The sequence below is a fragment of the Glandiceps talaboti genome, chromosome 6 (assembly GCF_964340395.1).
Source record: "Glandiceps talaboti chromosome 6, keGlaTala1.1, whole genome shotgun sequence".
In the NCBI taxonomy this organism is placed as follows: domain Eukaryota; kingdom Metazoa; phylum Hemichordata; class Enteropneusta; family Spengelidae; genus Glandiceps; species Glandiceps talaboti.
Window position 1 is genome coordinate 13026974 of NC_135554.1, and position 23202 is coordinate 13050175.

At 34.9% G+C, this 23202-nt stretch overlaps 1 protein-coding gene across 1 annotated transcript; it reads left to right on the top strand.

Moving 5' to 3' along the window:
• The first annotated feature begins 1409 nt into the window (after positions 1-1409).
• On the top strand, positions 1410-7948 carry LOC144436860 (galanin receptor type 1-like). The gene is made up of 4 exons (XM_078125721.1): positions 1410-1861; positions 4949-5072; positions 5883-6254; positions 7481-7948. Exons 1-4 carry the CDS (start codon positions 1410-1412, stop codon positions 7946-7948), a joined length of 1416 nt encoding a protein of 471 aa, XP_077981847.1.
• The last annotated feature ends 15254 nt before the right edge of the window (positions 7949-23202 follow it).

Below are 23202 nucleotides of genomic sequence, written 5' to 3' on the forward strand. Positions count from 1 at the left end.
TACCTTCTAAGAAACCTGTTACAAGTTGCGACGGTAACGTTCCCGCAAAAAAATTCTTGCCCGGCCTTACCTCATTTCCAAAAGAATTGATCAACGTTAATTAAAAATACTATTTTAGTAAAACGTAATTCGCTTGATCTTGTAATTGGGGTAGGAATATGTGGTTAATGAAATTGCCACATCTCGGACCATCGAATCCCTGGCGTCTACATAAGTGTTTCATAAAATCTTGAGAAATCTACAGTGGAGAGGTAGCTATCTCAAATATCTTGTGTTTGTTTTTACCAACAAGCGATAAGAGTAGGGCAATGCACCAATGATTCAATGATCTAGCGATATATATATATATATATTGCTCTTCAAGGACTTACTGCAATGCCATTCTCTTCATGTTTATCACATTATTTTTACCTCATTATTTGTGAATGAGATGGTCTTAACTTGACATGGTGATGGCGACCATAATTCTAATGGTTATAGATCTCGGAGGATTACAATATGATTGTGTGTCGTATTGGTGATGGTTGACTGCACTATGGTGTTGATTCTCTCTCCTAAAATATGTTTGTAGAACATAAAAGTTGACCTTTGAAATTGTAGATTTAAAAAAAATAATGAAAGTTGCTGGTATTGTTCAGCGCGACTTGTGAAGGTAACCATGGTTTGTTACATCAGAGGGAACTACAGGTGGTAATACAGACGAGATTATTTACCTAGATACTGCTGTAAACACAAAACCATCTCAAATTAATGGACAGTCTTATATCCAGGTACTGTGATTAGATATCTCCCCTGATGTTTCAAATCCATTATTTGCTGTATTATGAAGTGATTAAATGTGTCTCGCCTGTCCTTTATTGCGCTATTGCAATATCCGAGTTTACACGTCAAGGGGTTTGGACAGGATCCGCCTCCTGACGAGTGTAAATACCTTCAAGTTATTAACGTGAAATTTAGAATAATGAGCTTAGAGAGTTGATTGCCAGCCCTTTCGTTAAGTCAGTGTGGGCGACATCGACAGTAATATGCACAAACACTGCAATGTCCAGGGGCTTTACTTTGTACTATGAGGTAACAGTACCTTTTGATTTGATAGGATTGCTGACTCAGCGATTCTAATTATGCAAACGTGTATCTGGATTACATTCAACATATAAAACAAATAAGGAAGTTTTTTCCCCTAGATGTGTCAACGGCAGGAACACAGCGTCTAAAACCCTGCTATCATTTTTATTGCAGTACTGAACGACACAACTAGGTTTCGCAGCTGCTAGTGCCAAACGACTGCAAGGCTTTGCACTGATCATGCTTTGCTATTGATCCAGCTGTTCAGCATGAACCTTCTGTGAGGTGAAAGAGGAACTGAATCTTTCCTTTGACGGTATTTTACTTGGAAGAATTTTGTCATGATGATAGAATTAACGAACAAGTCCGGAGAATTCTTCAATAATTCGAGTCGGAACACAACAGGAACATTACATCTCCGATACAATAATTCAGCGCCAGTGGCCAACGATTCGTCGGAATTATGGTTTGTTCCACCTGGACCACCTCCGATGGAGGTATGGCTCCCCGTTGTCACTGTTTACAGTGTAACATTTATAGTTGGACTCATTGGAAATGTGCTGGCTATCTTTGCAATACAACGCTGTAGAAGACTTCAAAATGTAACAAATGCATTTCTGGCAAGTCTTGCGACAGCCGACCTGATACTTATAGTTATCGTCATTCCCATCCAAACACCGTCATATTTCAGCTGGAGATGGGAACTGGGTGAATTCATGTGTAAGATGTTATCATATCTCACGTTGCTGTCAAGTTCATGCTCAGTCTTTATGTTGACAGCAATGAGTATTGAAAGGTAAGTTTTTTATTCTGTTTCTAATATGCCATTTTTTTCGTTTGGTAACCTTGATTTTACATTTTTGTGTTATTATTATGTGTGTCCAAATCACGTGATTTAACTGTTCTCCTGTTAGAAATCTATCATATCTCTTCATCATCGATTTTTGCGATGTCGTAGAAATCGGTGTAGAACACAATTTCAAAAGTTAAACCTCGAGTTTCTTTCCAACAATAAATCATAATAGTGGTGTTTTTACCGCTTTTGGTAAAGATTTCTGAATTGATTTTTTGAGATATATTTAAGTCCAAAATTTACCCAACTAATGTACAAAATATTGTATGCAGTGAGGCATTTCAGCTTGTTTGTTTTATAATATTAATATATGCTTAAGGTCGCTATTATCACATTGTAATAATATAAATGTACCAATACATGCATACAGTTTAATGTTACTTATTAATCGAAAAATGTAACATTTATATTGCTTTGAAAATGCGTTAATTTCTTTGGATATCATGAATGACGCCAAACCTTTTAAACGGATAGAAATAACCAGGAATGATAAATTACCGAGGCACTATAATTATATCAAATTGCTTCACCGGAGCTATCATAAATTGCCATTCTTAACAATCTGTCCTCTAACCTATAAACGTCAACACAGATTTCCATATCAATTCATCCACTTGTAGCCGTCACCTCCTGTATGAATAGTGTTGGTTTACAACGATTACGAACGCAGTGGGAAACCTATGCCTTAGCCATCGATCTTTTTTGTGAAAAGAAACACAACTTGATTTAACGTTGCTGACAATGTGATCCATAAACGTCAAACTAGATTTAAAACAAAACGTATATGTTTTATCAAAGAAAGCATTAACAGACACATACCGTTGGCGGCAATGGTTTGCCATTGAGGGGTGTAGAGACAGGAGAGAATATGCAAAACAGTTATATTTGTATATGAATAGAGCAGTTAAGTAAGTACAGATCGATCGCGTGTCTTTCCTTTAAGTACCAATGCCCTTTGGTGGTTATTTTTTGCAACTTGAGTGCTAGTACATGTGTAAGACAGTACAATTGCATCAGTCTATCCCTAACACGTACACACTCCTCAGTGTAAATATACTTACGTTGACAGTTAGATATGTGATAAATACGACTTGTTGCCAAGTAAATAATATGCGGTACAATTATTGGAAATTGTGACTTATATGCAAGTAAGAAATGAGTATTGACTATGGAGAAATGTTGAAATGATTTCAAGTATTAAAAAGACAATGAACAAAAATGGACGGTTAGCAAGATGGTACCGAGTTGTAGTTGTATACAATATATATTATCACACCGCTGCTGTTTGCCCTCCCATGGCAGTGCAAATATATAATCCTTTCGACTTGAAACATTAATGCATTATTCCCATTATATACTTAGATAAGTGCAAAACGTTAGAGCACATCGTATGGTAACAATCATCATAATTAAGAAAATAAGTCGACTTTAAATGGCACCATGTCAGATTACATATTTGCAATATTCAACTTTTGAATTAATAAAGTGTTTCAGCGACATTTGAAATCATTATGCTACGTACTCAAATCATTGTATTTGACTTTGACGTTCTGTCTTTAAAGGTATCTCTAGGTAGGACCTGACAGTTGCTATATAGCTATCAAGAGTTGTTTACACACGCGATGGTCTTTTTAGATGCACTCCTATAAGAACTTGCGGTGCTTCAGTTCGATTACTCTCCTTACTATGAAATGACAAATTTTCGTGGAAAAGTATATTGGCTTATAGCTAACATAAAGAAGACCTCTTAAATGCTATCAGTATAAACCGACCTATAAAGACAAAATGCACACTAAACCAAAGATTATATCTATAAACGTTCTTATACTAAAATGGGTAGAAATGATGAAACCGCCAAATGATATAGTATAGGGGTTGAGTTTTATGATTGACATGGAATACAGAATATCCAATCGACCTTATAGATATAAAGTTATATGAAGCTTAGCAACGAGAATGCAATGTTAAGTGAAAAGTGGATACAGTGGGTCATTCGGTGAAGTAATTAAAATCATGCATGAGTGAATTCACATTATATTTTAGAATGCAATCCATAATCACAATTCTGTTTTCATGTTTGATTGATATTCCGACTCAGGCGTCAGAAATTGATATTGACAATCTTAGATGAACATTTCAGTATTTTACAAATAATATTGCTGTAGTAATATGAATGCTTTATTTGACATTCTGTAACTGAGGTAATATCACAGGGGGCAGCGAGCATGTAACTGATTGATTGATCGATCGATCGATTGATTTATTGATTGATTTATTTATTATTTGGTTGAATGATTGATCGATTGAATGATCAATTTTTGTGGTGCAATATGACTTATTTTGTGCGTGATATTGATCAATTCACGCATTGAGTTTTAAAACTAGTAACTAGTTTATGCATGATCGAATGTTTGTCCAGTGTGATAATCTCCCAGCAGATGAGAGATAAAGCAAACTGTTAATGTAAGTGATCTCTCGCCAATTATAAGATAAGGGATGTTTTAATTGAGATAACATTAGAAGAATGGACAAGGCGTCTTTATTTAGTCAATAAATAAAAGAGAGAATTACATACAGCCTCAGACTGCTAGTGATCTGAGATATAGCTGAGAGCAAAGTAACCAGGGAAAGAAAAAGAGATAGTTTTCAAACTCAATGAGTGAATTGATCAATATCACGCACAAAATAAGTTATATTGCACCACAAAAATTGGCCATTCAATCGTTCAATCATTCAACCAAATAATAAATCAATCAATAAATCAATCAATCGATCGATCTATCAATCAGTTACATGCTTGCTGCCCCCTGTGGTAAAATATATTCAAAAGCCGATGGAATAACCACAAGTCTTCAGATAAACACACACATATATATATATATATATATATATATATATATATATATATATATATATATATATATATATATATATATATATATATATATATATATATATATATATTAATGTTCATGGCGCAATTGCTTTTCCCTTTTTACCTAATGTATGTATTACTTCCTTCATCTATAGATACTTCGTCATCATTCATCCCCTGAAAGCCAAATCTGTTATTACCTTGGGAAGAGCACGTAAAGCTATCCTAATCATATGGATATATGCTATCCTGTATAGCTTTCCTCCTCTCTACTTCAAGGTAAGACGAAGAATAGTCGAATATTGAGTAGTGAAGTTGAGCTAAAGTCGAGGATGGCGGTCGATATTTATATAACTCAACGTCTCGATCAATGAATTAGTGAGTTGTCATACAGCAAACAAAGTTCCATAACATTATGTCCAAGAGAAGCAAGATAGATGATGCCAGTAAGTCATTCCAGATCTAATATACAGTCATATTTCACATTGAAAATAAAATCGCAAAAGCTACAGGAAAATGACAGGGTTTGAGAAACAATACCGATTAAAGGTAAAAGACACTGTTAGTAATGTTTAGAAGAACGAGGCAAACTCTGCTTATTGCATTTGTGTTAAAATATGACGTTGGAAGGAACGCACATATTGGTGTTTATTACGACACTGTGACGTGTATTGATAAACTGCAAATGTCCATCAGACAAGAGACGCCTTGTGTATTGGACATTAAGATTAGCGTTAAATGGATTACTTTTCATCCCCACTCTAATTTTTAATGCTCATGTGATAGTCACAAACCTTATCCAAAAGCTTGCGTTTTAATGTGATTTATTGATTTCCATGTGAACATTCTAGAAATAAGAAAGCTAAAATTGAAACCTGCATTACGGGCAAAGCCGAATGCATTTTATTAGCCACCATTCATTTCCACCCTCTGTTGCCCAGACAACCGATGGTTCATACATAATAGGGAAGAAACTATACTAAACTTGTTTAATATAATGCCAAACTGAAATGTTGCTAGTCGTGATGTTTGATGATGCAAAATGTATTGACTTTGTCATTTATTTTTCTTCATTTCTTCGTTCAACAGAGGCAGTTCTCATGGGATTTCCCAAATTATCCGACATATCATACTTGCGCCACCTACTGGCCAAACGAAACATTCGGCAAAGCATATTCATTGTATCTGCTTCTCGGGATGTACATTGGACCTTTGTTCATTATGGTTTTTTGCTACTCAAGGATCGTCCACGAGCTGTGGAGAAGCGCTCGAGTTTCGAAGCAGATGCAGTTGCAGAAAGGAAACGACTGCAATAAATCTTCGAAGCAAAGTGGTTACACCTGTTTATCAAAACAGAAAACATGTGTTAACAAACGTGTGGAGGACTCAAAGCAATCACATAACCAATCAAAGAAGAAAACCCAGAGACGTAAGAGATCCAATGACCAAAATCGTAAACAGGTGTGTTGCTACCGTCACCACTAGTTACATTTACAGGAAATAGTAGAATGGCACCAGTCCCTGGGCGATGTTTTGACCCATAATTATCGTTAAATGTTTTGAACTTGAGAATAGTTCCCAATTTTGGAAGGATAATGTGATCAACTTTGTTCATATTTTCCCAGTTGCTCGTAGTCTCCCAAGGGACTGGTGTCAGTCACCAGCGCTCAGATGTTATCAACCTGGCATGTGGTCACCTAAACGGCGAACAAAAAGAGAATGATAGACAGTGCATAGATTACTGTAGCTGATCAGACCAGCGGGTACAGATAGAGACTAATTTACATATAAAGTAGTAACCTTAAGCTTAGTCATAGTGTCCATGCAATCTTGTAAATAATGTACACATGATACAACGGTTAACATACGTAAAGTGGTGTAACTGCTGCAAACATACGCTTAATCTTAAACCGACAAGGCGACATATACGTCTAACCTCGCTTACAACCTAAAAAAATGAAGCTTCGCCGGAGGGCTGCGCATATCATACACATTTTATGTTCCCCAAGAACAATAAGAAACACAAATATTAACAACACCACACTCCTGCCGACAAGGTGGCACTGTATATGTATACATATCTCACCACGGGGAACCATGCAAGCAGACTCAAATTCTTGCTAGTTTTAATTTGTATGTGTCAAAATTTGAGCATGCAATGTGATGACATTAAAAACTTTGTTTGTTCCAAGGACGTTGAGTGTGTCTGTGCATCAGTTGGGGTTGGCTGGTGCTGTTTATACTTGTAATGGGTGATCTGTGAAAAGCCCGTTTGTTATCTAGTATCTAAATTGTTCTTAGGAATATATAAATGTGTATGATACCCCCAGTCTTCCAGCGAACCTTAAATTTTTAACTTGTAATAGTCTCTCTCTCTCTCTCTCTCTCTCTCTCTCTCTCTCTCTCTCTCTCTCTCTCTCTCTCTCTCTCTCTCTCTCTCTCTCTCTCTCTCTCTCTCTCTCTCTCTCTCTCTCCTCTCTCTCTCTCTCTCTCTCTCTCTCTCTCTCTCTCTCAATTTATGTTCAGGTGGATCACCCTGAAAAGAAGTCTGATTTCGATGTCATACGCGTAGATAGATACTAGATAGATAGATATGCATGTATGTATATATGTACGTATGTATGTATGTATGTATGTATGTATGTATGTATGCATATGATTCATGTTGAACGGTTTTCTTGTTTTAGGTGATCGCGATGCTGCTCGTTGTCGTGGCAGTGTTCATGATCTGCTGGGGTCCTCTAATCTGGTTGGTTTTCCTTATCGAGTTTGGCTACGTATCAAGATACAGTCCAATCAAAACGTACCTGGCTATCACGTTCAATCTGCTGTCCTACCTCAGCAGTTGCATGAATCCGATCTGTTACGCGTTCATCTCACGTACCTTCAGGGAGTGTTTCTACTGGGCTTGTCGTACCTGTTGCCGTCAAAGTTCCGCACTTGATTATAGACGTTCGTTTAGCAGTGTCAGTAGTGGTCTAACCATGACTTCGACGACGACCAATGCAGCTAACTCAAAAACACGTCCTGAAACCCAAGAGGAAAAGACTCGTTATAACGATGACTTTCCGTGCAGCACAAACCAGAAAACTGCAGTATCTCGCCTAAATACTATTTTGGAAGTCGACGACGAGATAGGAAGGAGCCAAGTTTAGATAATATCGTAGATTTATGGAACTGTCCCTAAAGTGTATATATGTTGCCAAAACACTGTCAACCCATTAAAGGTCTATCGCATTAGATCAGAGACAATGTCACAGTTGTCAACATTCCACATGCACTGCTTTTTAATAATCTTGGAGATATTTCCACATTGGTTACACTGCCATGAAAACCTTGCTATCGTACGAATGATTAAGCATTGTGTGTTATTTTACATTTCATTTATGTCTGTTGTCGTTATTTTGTTTTATTTCTTGTTAAATTCCCAGATGAAAAGAATTGTCAAAGTCGTGATATTGACTGATAGCGAAAACGTTGTGTCGAATATACAATAACAATCTCATAAAACTCTTTAAAATTAGGACTTGAAACTGATATCTCAAATCAAATCATCTTGTCGTTTTCGAAACATTTACAAGTTTTGAATTTATACTCAACGTATTTACACATTTATATGTATGTCTGTAGATCTATGTATGTGATTTTTACTTTCAAACTATTACAATATAATATAAAAATACAATATTAACTTTTAACTCTTAAACGTATTACTGAACGTGGCAATTTAAAATAAAACGATAAGTTCACTTAATGGTGAACTTAAATCAATGTAAGTAAACAAATCTATGTATTAAAATGTTTTTCAAAAGACTGTCATTTTAACAATAAATGCGCGAGTGGTTTAAAAGAAGATAAAGTTCATTATGGTATATAAATCGGTGCATTTATGTAAATGGATGTACGCACAAGTAAACATGTACAAGATATTTGTGTTTCCAGGCAGGTTTATCCTACTTTAATTACTTAACGATATTTTTTAAAGTGGTGTGTGTTTTTTCAATTACATCTAATCTAATTAGGTTTGAGTAGGAATCCCATTGTCATTTCTCGTATATTTAATCGGAATCTATCAAAGTTAAGTGTTTGAGGTGTCTTCGTTATGTATTTTTAAATTCAGTCTTTTAATACTTGAATAATAAATCATTTGCACATCTTTTTTTTTTCAATAGTCATCTTCCTTTATTAACACAGTTGCGTACAAAAATGACAAGTCACACTTCCATACACACACACACATACATACATACATACATACATACATACATACATACGCAAAACGAATATAAATGCAGAAAACAAGAGTTTAAAACATTATAAAATAATGGTAGAATTGTTTTTAGAATCCGCAAAATAACACAGGTATCTGGAGAAGTATTTTTGTTTTACCTAATTGGCTTGCCAAATACGGGGAACAGGTTGCAGGTAAGTGATCACACCAAACCGCGTTGAGTGCAAGACATGTAAATGTATGCTTACTTTAATTACAACATGAAACTTGCTTTGCCTTGTTACGTTGCACTCTGAATATTTCTTACATGTACATACGCCCTCTGTTGATTGTAAATTGTTGATTCAAATACTTGTATATGTGACTGAATTTCGGCATGATTTAAGAGAAAATCGTTCCAAAAAATAAATACTACAAAGTGTTGTGTAATATGCAAGATATTTTGATAATAGACCCTGAAGATCAAAGTCAATGACACATGTCAATGTGTTAATAGACAACATACACCTGATGTTATGGGAGTAATAACACTTCTGATTTTGTAATGCTGTAATTCATGGTTTTTCTCAAAAGCTACTTCATCAATCCGTATGAAACTTGTATTGCTACATATCTTTTACATGATGATGACAAGGTCTGACTAAAATACATCAAGTGAATATCAATGATGAGCACTACTCATAATTAATATTTTCCAGTTATTTTTGGGTACATGCATCAACTATAAAAAATAATATGTACTAAAGTATGTTGGTATAGCTATCGTTTTCAATGAGTACTTTCGACAATGCTATGGTTTTATGTTTTAGATATTGCCTAATTAATTATCGAAATATGCAAATGAATTGGTAAGATTATAAGTCATATCAACAAGCTGTAAAGGACACATGCACTCCTTTACCACCAATACATGTACTAGACTATCTGAAATGTAAAGCTTGCAGTCTAAAGAGATTGCCTAAAAGTAATAAAGTGAATACAATAATGAACACGAAAATGACACATCACAATTAAAAACTACAGAAAGAGTTCATCAAACGTGTGCTTTGTCATCGCCAGTGCATGTATCAAATTACAGCCATTAATAAATTATTAAATTATTATATTTGAAATTTGAAGCTTACATTCTTAAGATACTATCGAAAATCATTAATTATGTAAACGACTCGGTACAATAGAAAACTATAAGAAACCTGTTAGTTTTGTTAGGCTATATCTCAGGCTTCAAATGTCATATAATTTGATACAAACATCAACCATATCAAACTGAACACTTCCTATGAAGCATACTGACATAGCTAATAGTAATAGTGAATGATTTACATAGATTGAAGTTTTTGTAAGAATGCAAGCTTCAAAATTCCTATTATTTTGGTAGCTACATGCATTGTTGATAACAAAACGCATGTTTGTTATATTTTTCTATTGTACCGAATCATTTGCATAATTAATGGTTTTCGATAATTAGACAATATATTAAGACTGCAAGCTTCACATTTCATATTATTTGATATATGCACTGGCGATGACAAAGCACACGTGTTTAATGAACTCTTTCTTTAGTTTTTAATTGGATACGATGTGTCATATGCGTAAATATTCATTTTTGACTATTTCGCAATCTCGTTAAACTGCCAGCTTTACATTTCAGATAGTGTAGTACATGCATTGATGGTAAAGAAGTGTATATGTCCTTTAAAGTTTATATAACTTATAATCTTACCAGTTCATTTTCGTAATTACATATTTTTTCGATAAATTAGGCAATATCTAAAGCATACACGCTTCAAATGTCATATAATTAGAATTAATTAGTCAATTAAGAGATACATTATGTGTGATATTTCCATTCCAATAGTATCAATTATGTGTGTAGAACCAAACGTCTAAAAGTGTTGACCTTGCGGAAGGCATTCACTTTACATCTGGTTGAGTTGTGCAGTAATATATTAATTTTGTTCCAGAAATGGTCGTCATTGAGTATGTCACAAGATGGTCGAGTGACACACACAACTACAGGATATTAATATATAATCCCACGAAATCAATGTTAGTTTTACGTCATAATGCTCTGGGTATGATTCCGCGGACTAATACAAATTAGAGCCTGTAGGGAGGCGTAGTCAGCGGAATCATACGACTCTGATCTATCGGCTGCTACATACAAATTTTCATCGATAATCTACACGATTTTAGATAGAATAAAATGTATTAAATAAAAGTAAAAGTACCTCTTCGTATCAGACTCATGCCACCCAAGGGTGTATGTAAAGTAAAATGTGCATTTACGTTTTGAAAAAAAAAACCCACATCATTATAACGATAACCTGATAATAGCATAGCATTGGCAGTAACACTCGAAAAATTGAGAGGAAAACGTTCGGTAGCACAGGAGTGATATGGGTTTTTGATCTGCCCTGTTTGTCGTCACACAGGTGAATATGTGCACGTGTTTACGTGATAAAATTCAGTATTGTATAAATGAGATGACAGAGACCGCATATCAATTGAGAATACTGTTTTGACCATGAAATAATATTACATAAAATGAAACGGTACTTGCCTTAAATCCCTGATACACTCGTCAGACAGTTTCACAGATAATGCGTACATTTCATTAAATTATGATAGTTTCAAAATGCATAAAACATCACTTGGCCGTATTGATAATGTATTTGGGAATTCATTACTCAATTTGTGTTGCAGTTAGTGCTAACTATACTTGTTGTACAATTAATGGTTCAAGTGCGGTCGATTACATAAGTGTTCAATTGCAAGACTCTTTGTTCTGCCATGTTAGTAATTTTGTTTTTGATGACATTGAAAACCTTTCTTGTTCAGATACAGACGATAAATTGTCTTGTCAGCACTGGTACAGATATACATGGACACCTGATCAGTCTGATGGATTTTTGAGAACAATATAAGATGAAGAATCATTCTATGTCTTCGGCTTTAGACTTTGAAGCTGCCATCCAATCCCAAAATATTGAGAATGCCTTATATAGATTTAAAGATTTAATAAAATTTTGATCCGAGCTGCTAGCAGTATGCGGCTAGAATATGACTGTAAAAACAAATGAAATTTGATACGAGTAAACCATTTATCGCACCTTGAATAATTTGAATAATGATGAGAATGCGAGAAAAGAATACAGTAATGCTAGAAACCAACACAAGTGTCTCTGTAAATCTTAGCAACAAAATTACAGAAAACAACAACATACATCTCTTCAAGCTAATCTGAACGATACATCATTGTTTTGGTCTGTAATTAAGCGTATCAAAGGCAACACACGAACACGTCCCTCTTCACAGCAAATAAAACCATCAGATTGGTATAATTATTTTTGCAATCTTTTAAATACGGATGTCAAACCTATGGAGAACACGTTTGATGGGAAAATTCTATTTGACTTAAATCAACACGATACAGGTTATCACCTGTGTGATGCAAATGAGTTGAACGAGTTGAACTCCCTTGTTTCATTGGATGAGATCACAAAGGCTGAAAAATAACAAATCTCCAGGACCTGACGGTTTTAGTAATGAAATATTTTAATGTAATGTTGTTGGAATTGCCAAGTGTTTGTGTGATTTGTATAATGGCATTTTAGTTACTGGTAACTTTCCTAAAGATTGGTGTAAAGCTATTTATCTATCCGTTGCATAAAAAATGGTCCGACTTATGATGTTAAAAATTACACGGATATTTCACTATTGTCAGACACTAGCAAAATCTTTACTAAAATTCTAAATGAACGTTTAGTGCAATGGACAGAAGATTTTAAATTGCTAACTGAATCCCAAGCAAGGGATACTCTACAGTTGGCAACATGTATTCACATGCAATCTTTCAAATCGCAATGAAGGTTAAGATGTATTTTTATTTGATTTTTGTAAGGCACTCGATTGTGTAAGTCATGAATATTTATATGGTATAGTCTAATTTCATATGAACTCCATGGTGTAGTGCTACGTGTGTTACGTATACGCTCAGTGTCATCAGAATTGGAATCATGTGTGTTATTTAGTGAAGGTCTCACCAGTTATTTCATTTGCGGGGTTGGTACAAGGCAAGGCTGCATACTTAGTAATTTACTTTTCACAAAAGAAAGATCGCACGTGTTGGAATATATCTGACGGGCGATTTTCCAAATATAGGCCTATTAATGTACGCAGATGATGGTAGTGATAGCGCTGATCTACCTATTGCATTATGTACAACGTACAATTAACCAGCTTGAACTTTTTTGTTTTATTTGGATAAAACAATAACTTTCAGAAATGGTGGCATTATCAAAAGTACAGAAAAGTTGTTCTACATGGGCAAGAAAATTGAATGTGCCAAGCACTACAACTTTCTTGGACTTTTGTTGTCCTCACGTTTGTCATGGTCACCTGCCCAAAATGTACTTGCCTCTAAATCAAGAAAGGCGTTAACTCAGATACAAATTGTGATAAGGAAACTGGGTTGTATGTCCATGCATAATTCATTCAAATTGTTTGACAGTTGTGTAGAACCTGTCTTTCGTTATGGATCTGAAATCTAGGGTCATGAATTCTCCCCAACAATAGAAAAAAATCCTCTACTCTTTGCTGGTTTTTGTTAGGGGTCGGGAGTATCACAAATATTGCAGCCATTTTGGGCGAGTGTGGCTCACTCCCACTTTCCTGTACGTACGTGAAAAGATGTGTGACATATTGGCTGTCTTAAGCTTGTACGTATTGATCGTTCCCGGTACCCTAGAGCTGCTTATGAAATGTTAAAGAAATTACATGAGGCAGGTAACATGATTTGGGCTACAAAACATACAGAGCTTTTGTTTCAGTATGGCTTTGGTTATGTATGGTTTGAGCAACAAGTTGGTAATGCTGAGTTATTTACGTCTATATTTCACCAAAGATTAACTGATTGTTATCAACAAGAATGGCATGATACAATTAATGAATCCTCAAGACTCAGGTGTTATTCAACATTTAGGTCTCAGCTAGAACCCGAATTATATTTACAAAGTACCCATATAGCCAGGTATAGAATAGCATTAGCTAAATGTCGTTGCTAACACGATGCTTTAGCTATTGAGACTGGAAGAGATACTGCTAAAGCTATATCGGACAGAAAGTGTACTTTTTGTGAAAATGAAGGTCTACATGTTCTTGAAGATGAACTGCATGTTTTGTTATTTTTTACTTTATACCTTTCTCTTAGAAAGGAAGTAATACAAATTGTTTTATACAGTACCCTATACGAGAAAAAAGCAATAACCTTACTTTCGACCAGAAATCAACTTACACTTTTTCGTTGGTCTATAATTTTATTCAAAGCTTTTTGACTGAGAGAAGACGCATATTATTTTTGTAATTTACATTTTATTTGTCATTGTGGTCCAAACGTTAATGAATTGTTTATCCCCGCTTTGTTGAATGATGGGCGATGGCCGTATTCTTATTAGATAAACAAACATAGACTCGCCAAGTTGTACAAAATAAAGAACAAAACTTATATAATTAATTATGGTGATAATTTCTTGTACTTCCTAGTAACAACAGTAATATTTTATCATATACAGTAATTATATATGAATTTCCTAGCCTTAGATTTACGATAACTTCTTATATCGAACCTGAGACTTTTCTAACTTAGTCATTGCTATCTTGCATGTTTCCTCTAATCTCTGTCTTAAATTTAACACATTTCCGGTATGGCTATGTCCTTAGTCCATACTTCTGATAGGATAATCATAGGACCAGTTCTACCATACGACACTTCGATACCATACTTTCCTGAGGAACTTCTGTATAATTATGCAAAAAACAAAGGATCTGTATATCTATCTGCACACAAATTTTCTAAAGAAAGTCACATGATCACCAAAATCAATCCCTGTGTATATTTCTATTCTTCTATATAACCTGTAAACTGGATTAAAAACGAAATTGATAACAAAGAAATACTTTAAAGTGTCTGTAATATGCAAGGAGTGGCCATGGCTTCTTTTGATAATTTACTTTCAGATTTAGGTTCAGATCAAGATCAAAGTTAAATGTCGCCAAAAAGAAAGTTTGCAAGCGATAATATAAGAGTAGAGTTGACACTTGAATTGAGTCTCTATGTATAGTAGTTTGTTAGTTATGCTGTAAATCATACTTAAAAAAATTTACTACAAACATGGCCGCCATGCAGTCAAATGGTGGGACAAGCATAAAAACAATACATGTGTATCTATCTTCTACTGTATTACATGTCCCATATAACATGTTACCTTTTTTATGACAGATTTAAATCAAATCGGATATTTCTTTTCACGAAAATGACGCACGAAATGACGCACGAAATGACCAACGGAGTCCATTGTAATTGTTCCAAATGGCGGGGACTTTCTACACATTTATCATTATTTCAAAAAAGAAGTCTTATACATTCATCCCATTTGAAACATTCATTTCTCGTCATTATCCCGCCAACAGCTTATACTTTGGAATATAATATTGCCATTCTGGATAACAAATCTATTACAAAGATCATGGTATTAAACTAGAGTTGGCAGCTATTATTTAAAAAGATGTGTACGAGTGATTTAAAATATAGGGCCTTAAGATAGCTTTGTATTACGACTTCACCATGCACAGATTATCGACTTAATTGAGCTGAATTATTTATATATCTCGTGCCCTATAACCACTATCATGTTTATAATACAAGGCAAACGAATCTTACCAAGAATAAGATGGTCCACGTACAGATTGGCGGCATTACGTTTTTAGTCTTTCCTCGAAAATTACGACGATTTCTCTCAGTAACGGTCTTGGGACGATATCCGCTTATTGTTTATCAGGAGGGATGATTTTGTATGTCTATGCATAAGTAATACAACTGATATATGGAGTCACTAAGAGTTACAATGCTTCTAGGGAAGGATGCAGACCCTGCGATGTATGTACATTAAAAGGAAGTTTGTTCGCAATATTCCCTTACGGAAATGGTCTATAGTATTCTTATAGGATTCCTATAAGACCTATAATATTCCTATAGGATTCCTATAGGACTGGTCGTTCCTATAGGACTGTCCTAGAAGTTTCCTTTAAGACTATCCTAATTCCTATAGGAATTGTAAAGTATTCCTTTAAGAAAAGGGCCAAAATACTATAAGATCTCATAGGAGTAATCTTAGGAATACTATAGATCATTTCCGTAAGGGTTAAAGAAAACCACAATAGCACAACCCCCATTTTTCAATTTTTTTTACACGTCCTGTGACAATCAGTTCGCCAATAGAAATAGTTACATAAAAAGGAACAGCTGGATATATTGCGTAAGAAAAGGAAATGAAATTATATTCATACCCCTAGCAGCTTAGTTCAAAAGAATAAGGATGTGATAAGTCGTTACTCAGAGTTTCACGCTTCGAGCGATCATGAGACAACTAAATAGTGATTGTCAAAATCGGTACATACACTTAATGTTTGTATGTATATATTGCGTAACAGGGTTGTCGGACTAAACTATTCCTAACGGGGGTTTACTTCTGTAGTTGCCAAGCGAGTATTTGCCTTCGTGGCGATATTTCGAGACCAGTTCGGACCTCTAGCAGCTTGTGATAAATTATACAGATCCCCATTGGCCAATCTCTAAAGTATGACATCCCTTAATCATAAATAGTGTCAATATTCTCTCGTGTTTCGATTACAATTCACGTGCTATATTAAAACCAAATGTATTAACGTTGATATATATATGACCAACGTCTGACGGCACTTTGTATATCTCCACCCTCTTAAATCAAGCTTGTTGCCCACGGCTTGGAACTAATAGTGAATAAAAAAACCAACCTACAAAGCCCCTAAAGTCGTAACACTCATGGCCTGTTTTGTTATCCATTTGCATTAATGTAATCGTGGTTATAACGCTAGACATTTTTTTTTATCTTGGCGATGATATATGACGCAATCATGAAGATTAATGTTGGCTTTTATTGAAGCTGTACGGCTAATAAAAATAGGGTGAGATTTAAGACTCTTCAATAAATATTCTTGGCTTTACGACTTGAGACATTCGGATCACGCAAATGTCTCCAGAGAGTTTAGCGTAGCTAATACACCGTACCTTATCCTAAGAATGCAGGTAACAAGAGATTGAAAGCCATTTCCATGAAGTCGTATGTCTAATATGTCGATCTCGGATACTCAAACACTTCAGTGACTTGGTTTTCCTTGGAGATGCTGCTAGACAGCAACCAATTTTGTCATCTCCTGATGTTGCTATTTTTAGACTACTTTTTAATCTTTAGATTTTATGGTTAATGGAGAACATGGTAAATTGCTGTATAGACTGATTGAAAGAGCAGGTCCTCCAGGTCTATTAAAAGGGGAAGTTCAGATCGTGATGTTCGATTCAAGTTCGAGGGAAGTGTTTAGCTAAAGTCCACCATTTTGATGAAAAGGCACAATGAATTACTTCAATTGACGGTTAAACACACACTAAATCTAGTATCAACGATGTGTCTTTAAGACAAATTCAGTGTCAAGTATTGGAAAATAACTATCTATTACATAATAATACATTACATTATAATTATGTTCAACAAAATCCACAGGCCTATAAAGTTCGTGGGGTATGATTGCATTGAGGATATGCCTAACTTCATTTTATGACATACAAATTAACGCATTTTGAACAGCAATATCACTTAACATTGAGAACGATGTTATCATTCAAAACCGTAAGAAAATGACAGGTGAATAACTTTCGATTAACTGCTTTCATATTTACCTGTACAGCTGAAAACGTGAATGTGAATTGCAGACAATGACTTTGTATGTACATTTGTTCAAGTGTACAAGGACTCCTATTAAATAATTCAACACACATGACACAGGGGACACCCGATACAAAATCACAATGAACATGCCAAAAGGGACATCAGAAAATACCACCTCATGTCAAACCTGAGCCAACACAAGAACCATCCAAATATTTGAAAAAGTGTCTTAACACTCACTGGGAAAGAAAGGCCACAAAGTAAAATCCAGAAACTGATTTCATACAGTTATTATGTGTGTATGCGTCCACCAGGAACTATTCATATCTGATGTCAGCGGTCCAGGAGGGGTACCGGTTCTTTGTCAGAATGGAATTATGTATTACGATATATAACCATGTATATATATATATATATATATATATATATATATATATTATTGAATATATATATATATATATATAGATATATATATATATATATATTCAATAAAATTACCATTAGTATATAACATTAACAGATACGATCTTAGAGTCAGATATGGCGCAGTATGGATATATGCATATACATAATGTGAATTGTACGTAAAGATCGTGATAAAACATAGTTAACGAGTAATGCCACATTTAACTGAACAGGTTGACTTTGACTCAAATACAAGTAAACGAATATTAATGCAACTCGTCCTCTTAATATATAGTATATAGGACATTCATTATGATGTTACAGTACTGGAAATATTGACTTATGGACGCCATTACAGTTAAGCTTGCAGTCGTATGATAACCTTTTTTTTCAGATTCTGTGAAAGAAACTCTTTCTATGGAAATACAAACAATATGTTGATTATTATTTTTGAAAACCGGATATCTTAAATATTTTCAATTGAGAGATTTTTCCCCCACAAAATCCGTTTTTCACAACCACGGTAACTTGTTAGCGTATGTCATTTGAGGCTATTACCGTCTTTAGCTTGATCTTGAAATATAATCAAAGATGACAGTGCCGGTAGCTTATCAATGAGGACATGGTACGACTGAAACGATCCAGTCGACATTTATACACTTGAAAGGAATGACGCTGTCACTAATTACTCGACAAATAATTCGCGACTCGCCTCCGTTGATAGATGTCGGTTAAAAACGATTTAATTCACGTTTGACAATTCCATTTAATGATTTACATTTCCAGAAAGGGATTTTGCGTACAGGTTGATGAATACAGCTGTGCGGCACTTACAAATGTATATAAATGGATAGCACAACCAAAACAATCATCCGGCGGTGATAAGCCAAAAGCAAGGAATGACATGGCATGGTATATCGCGACCGTACCTTCAGTGTAGTGAGCTTTGCATAAACGTTTGGATACTCAGTTTTCAATTTATCCTTCCAGTTTGTTATTCACGTCAGATATCTAATGCCTTACATATTGGAATGCCTAGTCGCCACAAACATAGCCCGACATAATATATGTATAAATGCCAATTGCATGAAGACGATACTTATAAGATAGATTAAGTTGTTTTATGCATATATGTTACGTTGGTAGAATTTCTCGTGGCTTCGAGAGGATTGTGCAGATGGAAGACTTTATTTGTTAATGCTTTGACTAGTCAAATCGACGTATGATTATCAAGATCGTCACAAAAGCGCGCGTACACACTCGCACACACACATACATACATACATACATACATACATACATACATACATACATACATTCATACATACATACATACATACATACATACATACATATACAGATACACTCACATAAATTACTTACATGTGTATGTGTGTATGTACGTACGTACGTACGTTTTTTTGTGTGTGTGCATGCATGTATGTATGTATGTATGTATGTGTGTATGTGTGTATGTATGTATGTATACAAATCACACATGGTTATTGAAATTTATGTTTGTGGGTTTTTTTCGGTAGTTGTGTTTTTTCTTTGGCAGAACTCGAAAGTACTTATAACATGTGTACGGAGATAAAAGTTAAGAACTAGAAATAGCGAGAGAGAGAGAGAGAGAGAGAGAGAGAGAGAGAGAGAGAGAGAGAGAGAGAGAGAGAGAGAGAGAGAGAGAGAGAGAGAGAGAGAGAGAGAGAGAGAGAGAGAGACCCAAGAAACATTTTTAAATAAGTTAATAGTTAACGTTAGTTCCACCTAGATATGGTAGTATTAGTGGAATATATTTACTGTGACAAATCATGATTCATCAAATAATGGTCAGAAATGAATATGAAATAAACTAGTGGTAAAATAATGAAGTAAAAATTGTCCTGTTAATATCATTTTAAAAACCCGTCCCTTGGCTATTGTAAATATTAGTTGCATACGTCATGCGTACTATCAGCAAGATAGAAGGCTCTTTTTGCCTCGATGGTTCTCGCAAAATGTGTTTGTGATATTATATTAACATAATTTGGTCTGTCAATTATTGAAAGACAACCATGATAATGATTGTCGTGAGGGCGTTTCATAGTATCAGGTGACATTACCGAACTACCTAGTGAACAAAACATGCACCATAGATTTCTGAAACTGTATAACTGTTCGAGCGATTTGATAGAAGTAATGTTCTTTCGTGTGTTCGTTCGTTAGTTAGTAATTTTGCAGCTGTTTTTGTTTCTTCGTTTGATAGTTTGTTCACTTGTTTGTTTACCTGTTTGCTTTGGGACTACTTGTTTGTGTAATTGGATTTTTTTTTCGGTCATGCGACGGTATTGAATGCAATTTGATTCACAGTTGTATCAATAAGTTGGGAGCAATAATGGACAAATTCCCAGTGTAAAACAAGCTTGGTCAAGCAATATTTTCACTTTAAAGAAATTGTGCTTTCACTCTCAAAAATAAGTACTTAATATAATAATCTTCGCTATCAATAATGCTGCGCTGAATGAATTTAACATTTACTACCAAATATGTCAGCAGCCAAGTAGGCCATCTAAGTAATTATGCAAATAGACCATGTAGGCTTCTAGGTAAAATGTCATCGTACATGTGGGAATCAAAATGATGTGCATACCCTGAGGCAGCAACAAATCTGTTACACTTACGCAGCGCTTTCGAAGCTCAAAGAGGCGGATGATTGCATCGACAGACTTGTTTAGTGATTGTGTCGTAGATCGGTCTACAGATCAAAGAAGGCGTCGATAAAAGTCTCGCTATCCATAGAAACAAATGTATATACAGTACATGTTATCCATTTGATTTATTGGTTTTGTCAAAGGCTACCTTTTGAGATAGACGCATGTATGTATGTATGTATGTATGTATGTATGTATGTATGTACGTACGTACGAAAACCAATGTTGGTGAAAACCAAACTTGTATAAGTTTGCTATAGGGGTACTAAGCCATTAGCGTTGGCGACGTATCTTTAACTACCACAGTAGAAGCCAGAATATGCGACGGCCTTCGGCATTCTTCAATGATTTTATTGCACATAAAAAATCTTATCATTAAACTTTCACATCGGTTCCCTTGACTTCATAAAATTAAACTACACAATGCTTGTTAAAACAAATATAGCAAAAAAGAAAGAATTAAGTGCAGACATGCTTGACATATATGTGCCAGTTGTCATGCAATGACATATCACAACAGCTGAATCGCATTGGTGTGATAAATTGATAAGATGAATTACAATTTCATGAGTTTTAAGAGTCCCAATATTACGAAAGACATACACCAGTCAGTAGTGGTGTTCATAGTAAATACAGTAGTAAACTTTATGAAGCAATTTACAACCTGTATATATAGCTATACCAATTCACAGTTGTCCTAATCAAACTGTAACAGACTCGTCAAACGTAGCGTAATCATTGACCATCTATTAAAGTGTTCGAGTTTCATCCATATATCTGTGCAGAGTTGACTTCCTAGCTAGTGTTAGGTGATGGCGTTCGACTTATAACCTTACGCTTTTCTCAATGTTTATTTGTTGAACGCCGAATCATGATAACTAACAGAAAGGGAAAGAGTAACAGGACAAACGATTAAAAACACCTGCAAAATTCAGTTTTTAGCATATCGTCGTAGGATATATAGAAAATACATAGTTATATGGACCGCGTATGATCAGTCAGTTAAGTCACCGCATGACATTATTACATATCGACCCAATGCATTCTCTCTATAGATCTTACCATAATTGAAGTAATGTGGAAAGTATGTTAGTATCCTTCTATCCTCTCTCTCGAAAAGGTTTGTTCATGTCATGTAACCAATCAGTAGTTATCATCAATGATGATGTTTTGTCTGTGCAATTAGTGACATATCTGTTGTTGCATAGAACAAATGTGTTTATTTTACGTCCTTATTCCCAAGGTAGGCAACGTCCCCTGTGAATGACAACACTCATTGGGTTTTTAATTATCCGATAAATCATCCTTTAATGCTAAGGTGACAATGTTAAAGGTCGGGGTTTCACTCTCACTGGTTCAAGTTCTCGCATTAGTGTTATTTTATCAGTGGGGCCATAATGATCATATGTGACCTCTTACTCCTTTGTTCTGGACCAATTGCTTTATATCCCCTGCTATTCACCGATTGTTACAACCAAACCACGAAGACTTTAGAGTTTCAAATATGTGGCATATTGTTTTGTACATCTCGCACAACGCGTTTTAGTTTACTAAATATGCAAATAAAATACATGTCCACGCACTGATAGCGTGCACGCACATGGTAAGTTACATTGTATCTGACTGTCTTTTTTGTATTCCTTCTTTCATCCCAGAGAGCTGTAGATTTGTGTTTGTATTGAGATAAAATGTATCATTATTTTTATATGTTTGCGCGCTATTGGTGTCTGTATTTTGTTTTGACTTTGACACAAGTTTTGAGATGTACAAAACATTTTGCTGCCAAATTGAAAGTCTGTAATCACTCTGGTTTGGTAGTAACATCTAAAGTTTTATCATAACCGGATGTAATCTTTTAAACCTACACTAGCTGCAACTAGGACATTTTTTTCATCATGTAACCAACTATATGAATTCCTTATAAAAAAAAATACATTGCATGAATTATGTTAATTAGTTGCCAATGTTATCCTTAGATAGTGTAGTGACAAGGTTTAAATCTTGAATAAAACTTGTGACTCGAATATCATTGTTCGATCATACAACCACAATATACTCACAGAAAATTTAAAATACCACTATGTAGACATTGCCAATGTTAATCATTGGTTGATATTATCCATAAGTAGTACAGAAACAGATTGGCATCATGATCACTGTTGAGGGACCTCAAAATCAAATTGAGTTGATTTATCATGTATACAGCTACACAAAAATATGTTTACCCATAGGTGATGCAATATTGTTCAGGGTGTACGATACAAGTAAGTTAATGTGTTTTCAAGTTTCTGTAGCAGCTAGTGCAGCTTGAAGCTTTCCTA

Excerpts from the sequence above, each read along its gene's own strand:
- LOC144436860 (XM_078125721.1), top strand. The coding sequence starts at position 1,410 with ATGATAGAATTAACGAACAAGTCCGGAGAATTCTTCAATAATTCGAGT. Across the intron at positions 1,862-4,948 it reads ACAGCAATGAGTATTGAAAG|ATACTTCGTCATCATTCATC; the intron begins GTAAGTTTTTTA and ends CTTCATCTATAG. Across the intron at positions 6,255-7,480 it reads ATGACCAAAATCGTAAACAG|GTGATCGCGATGCTGCTCGT; the intron begins GTGTGTTGCTAC and ends TTCTTGTTTTAG.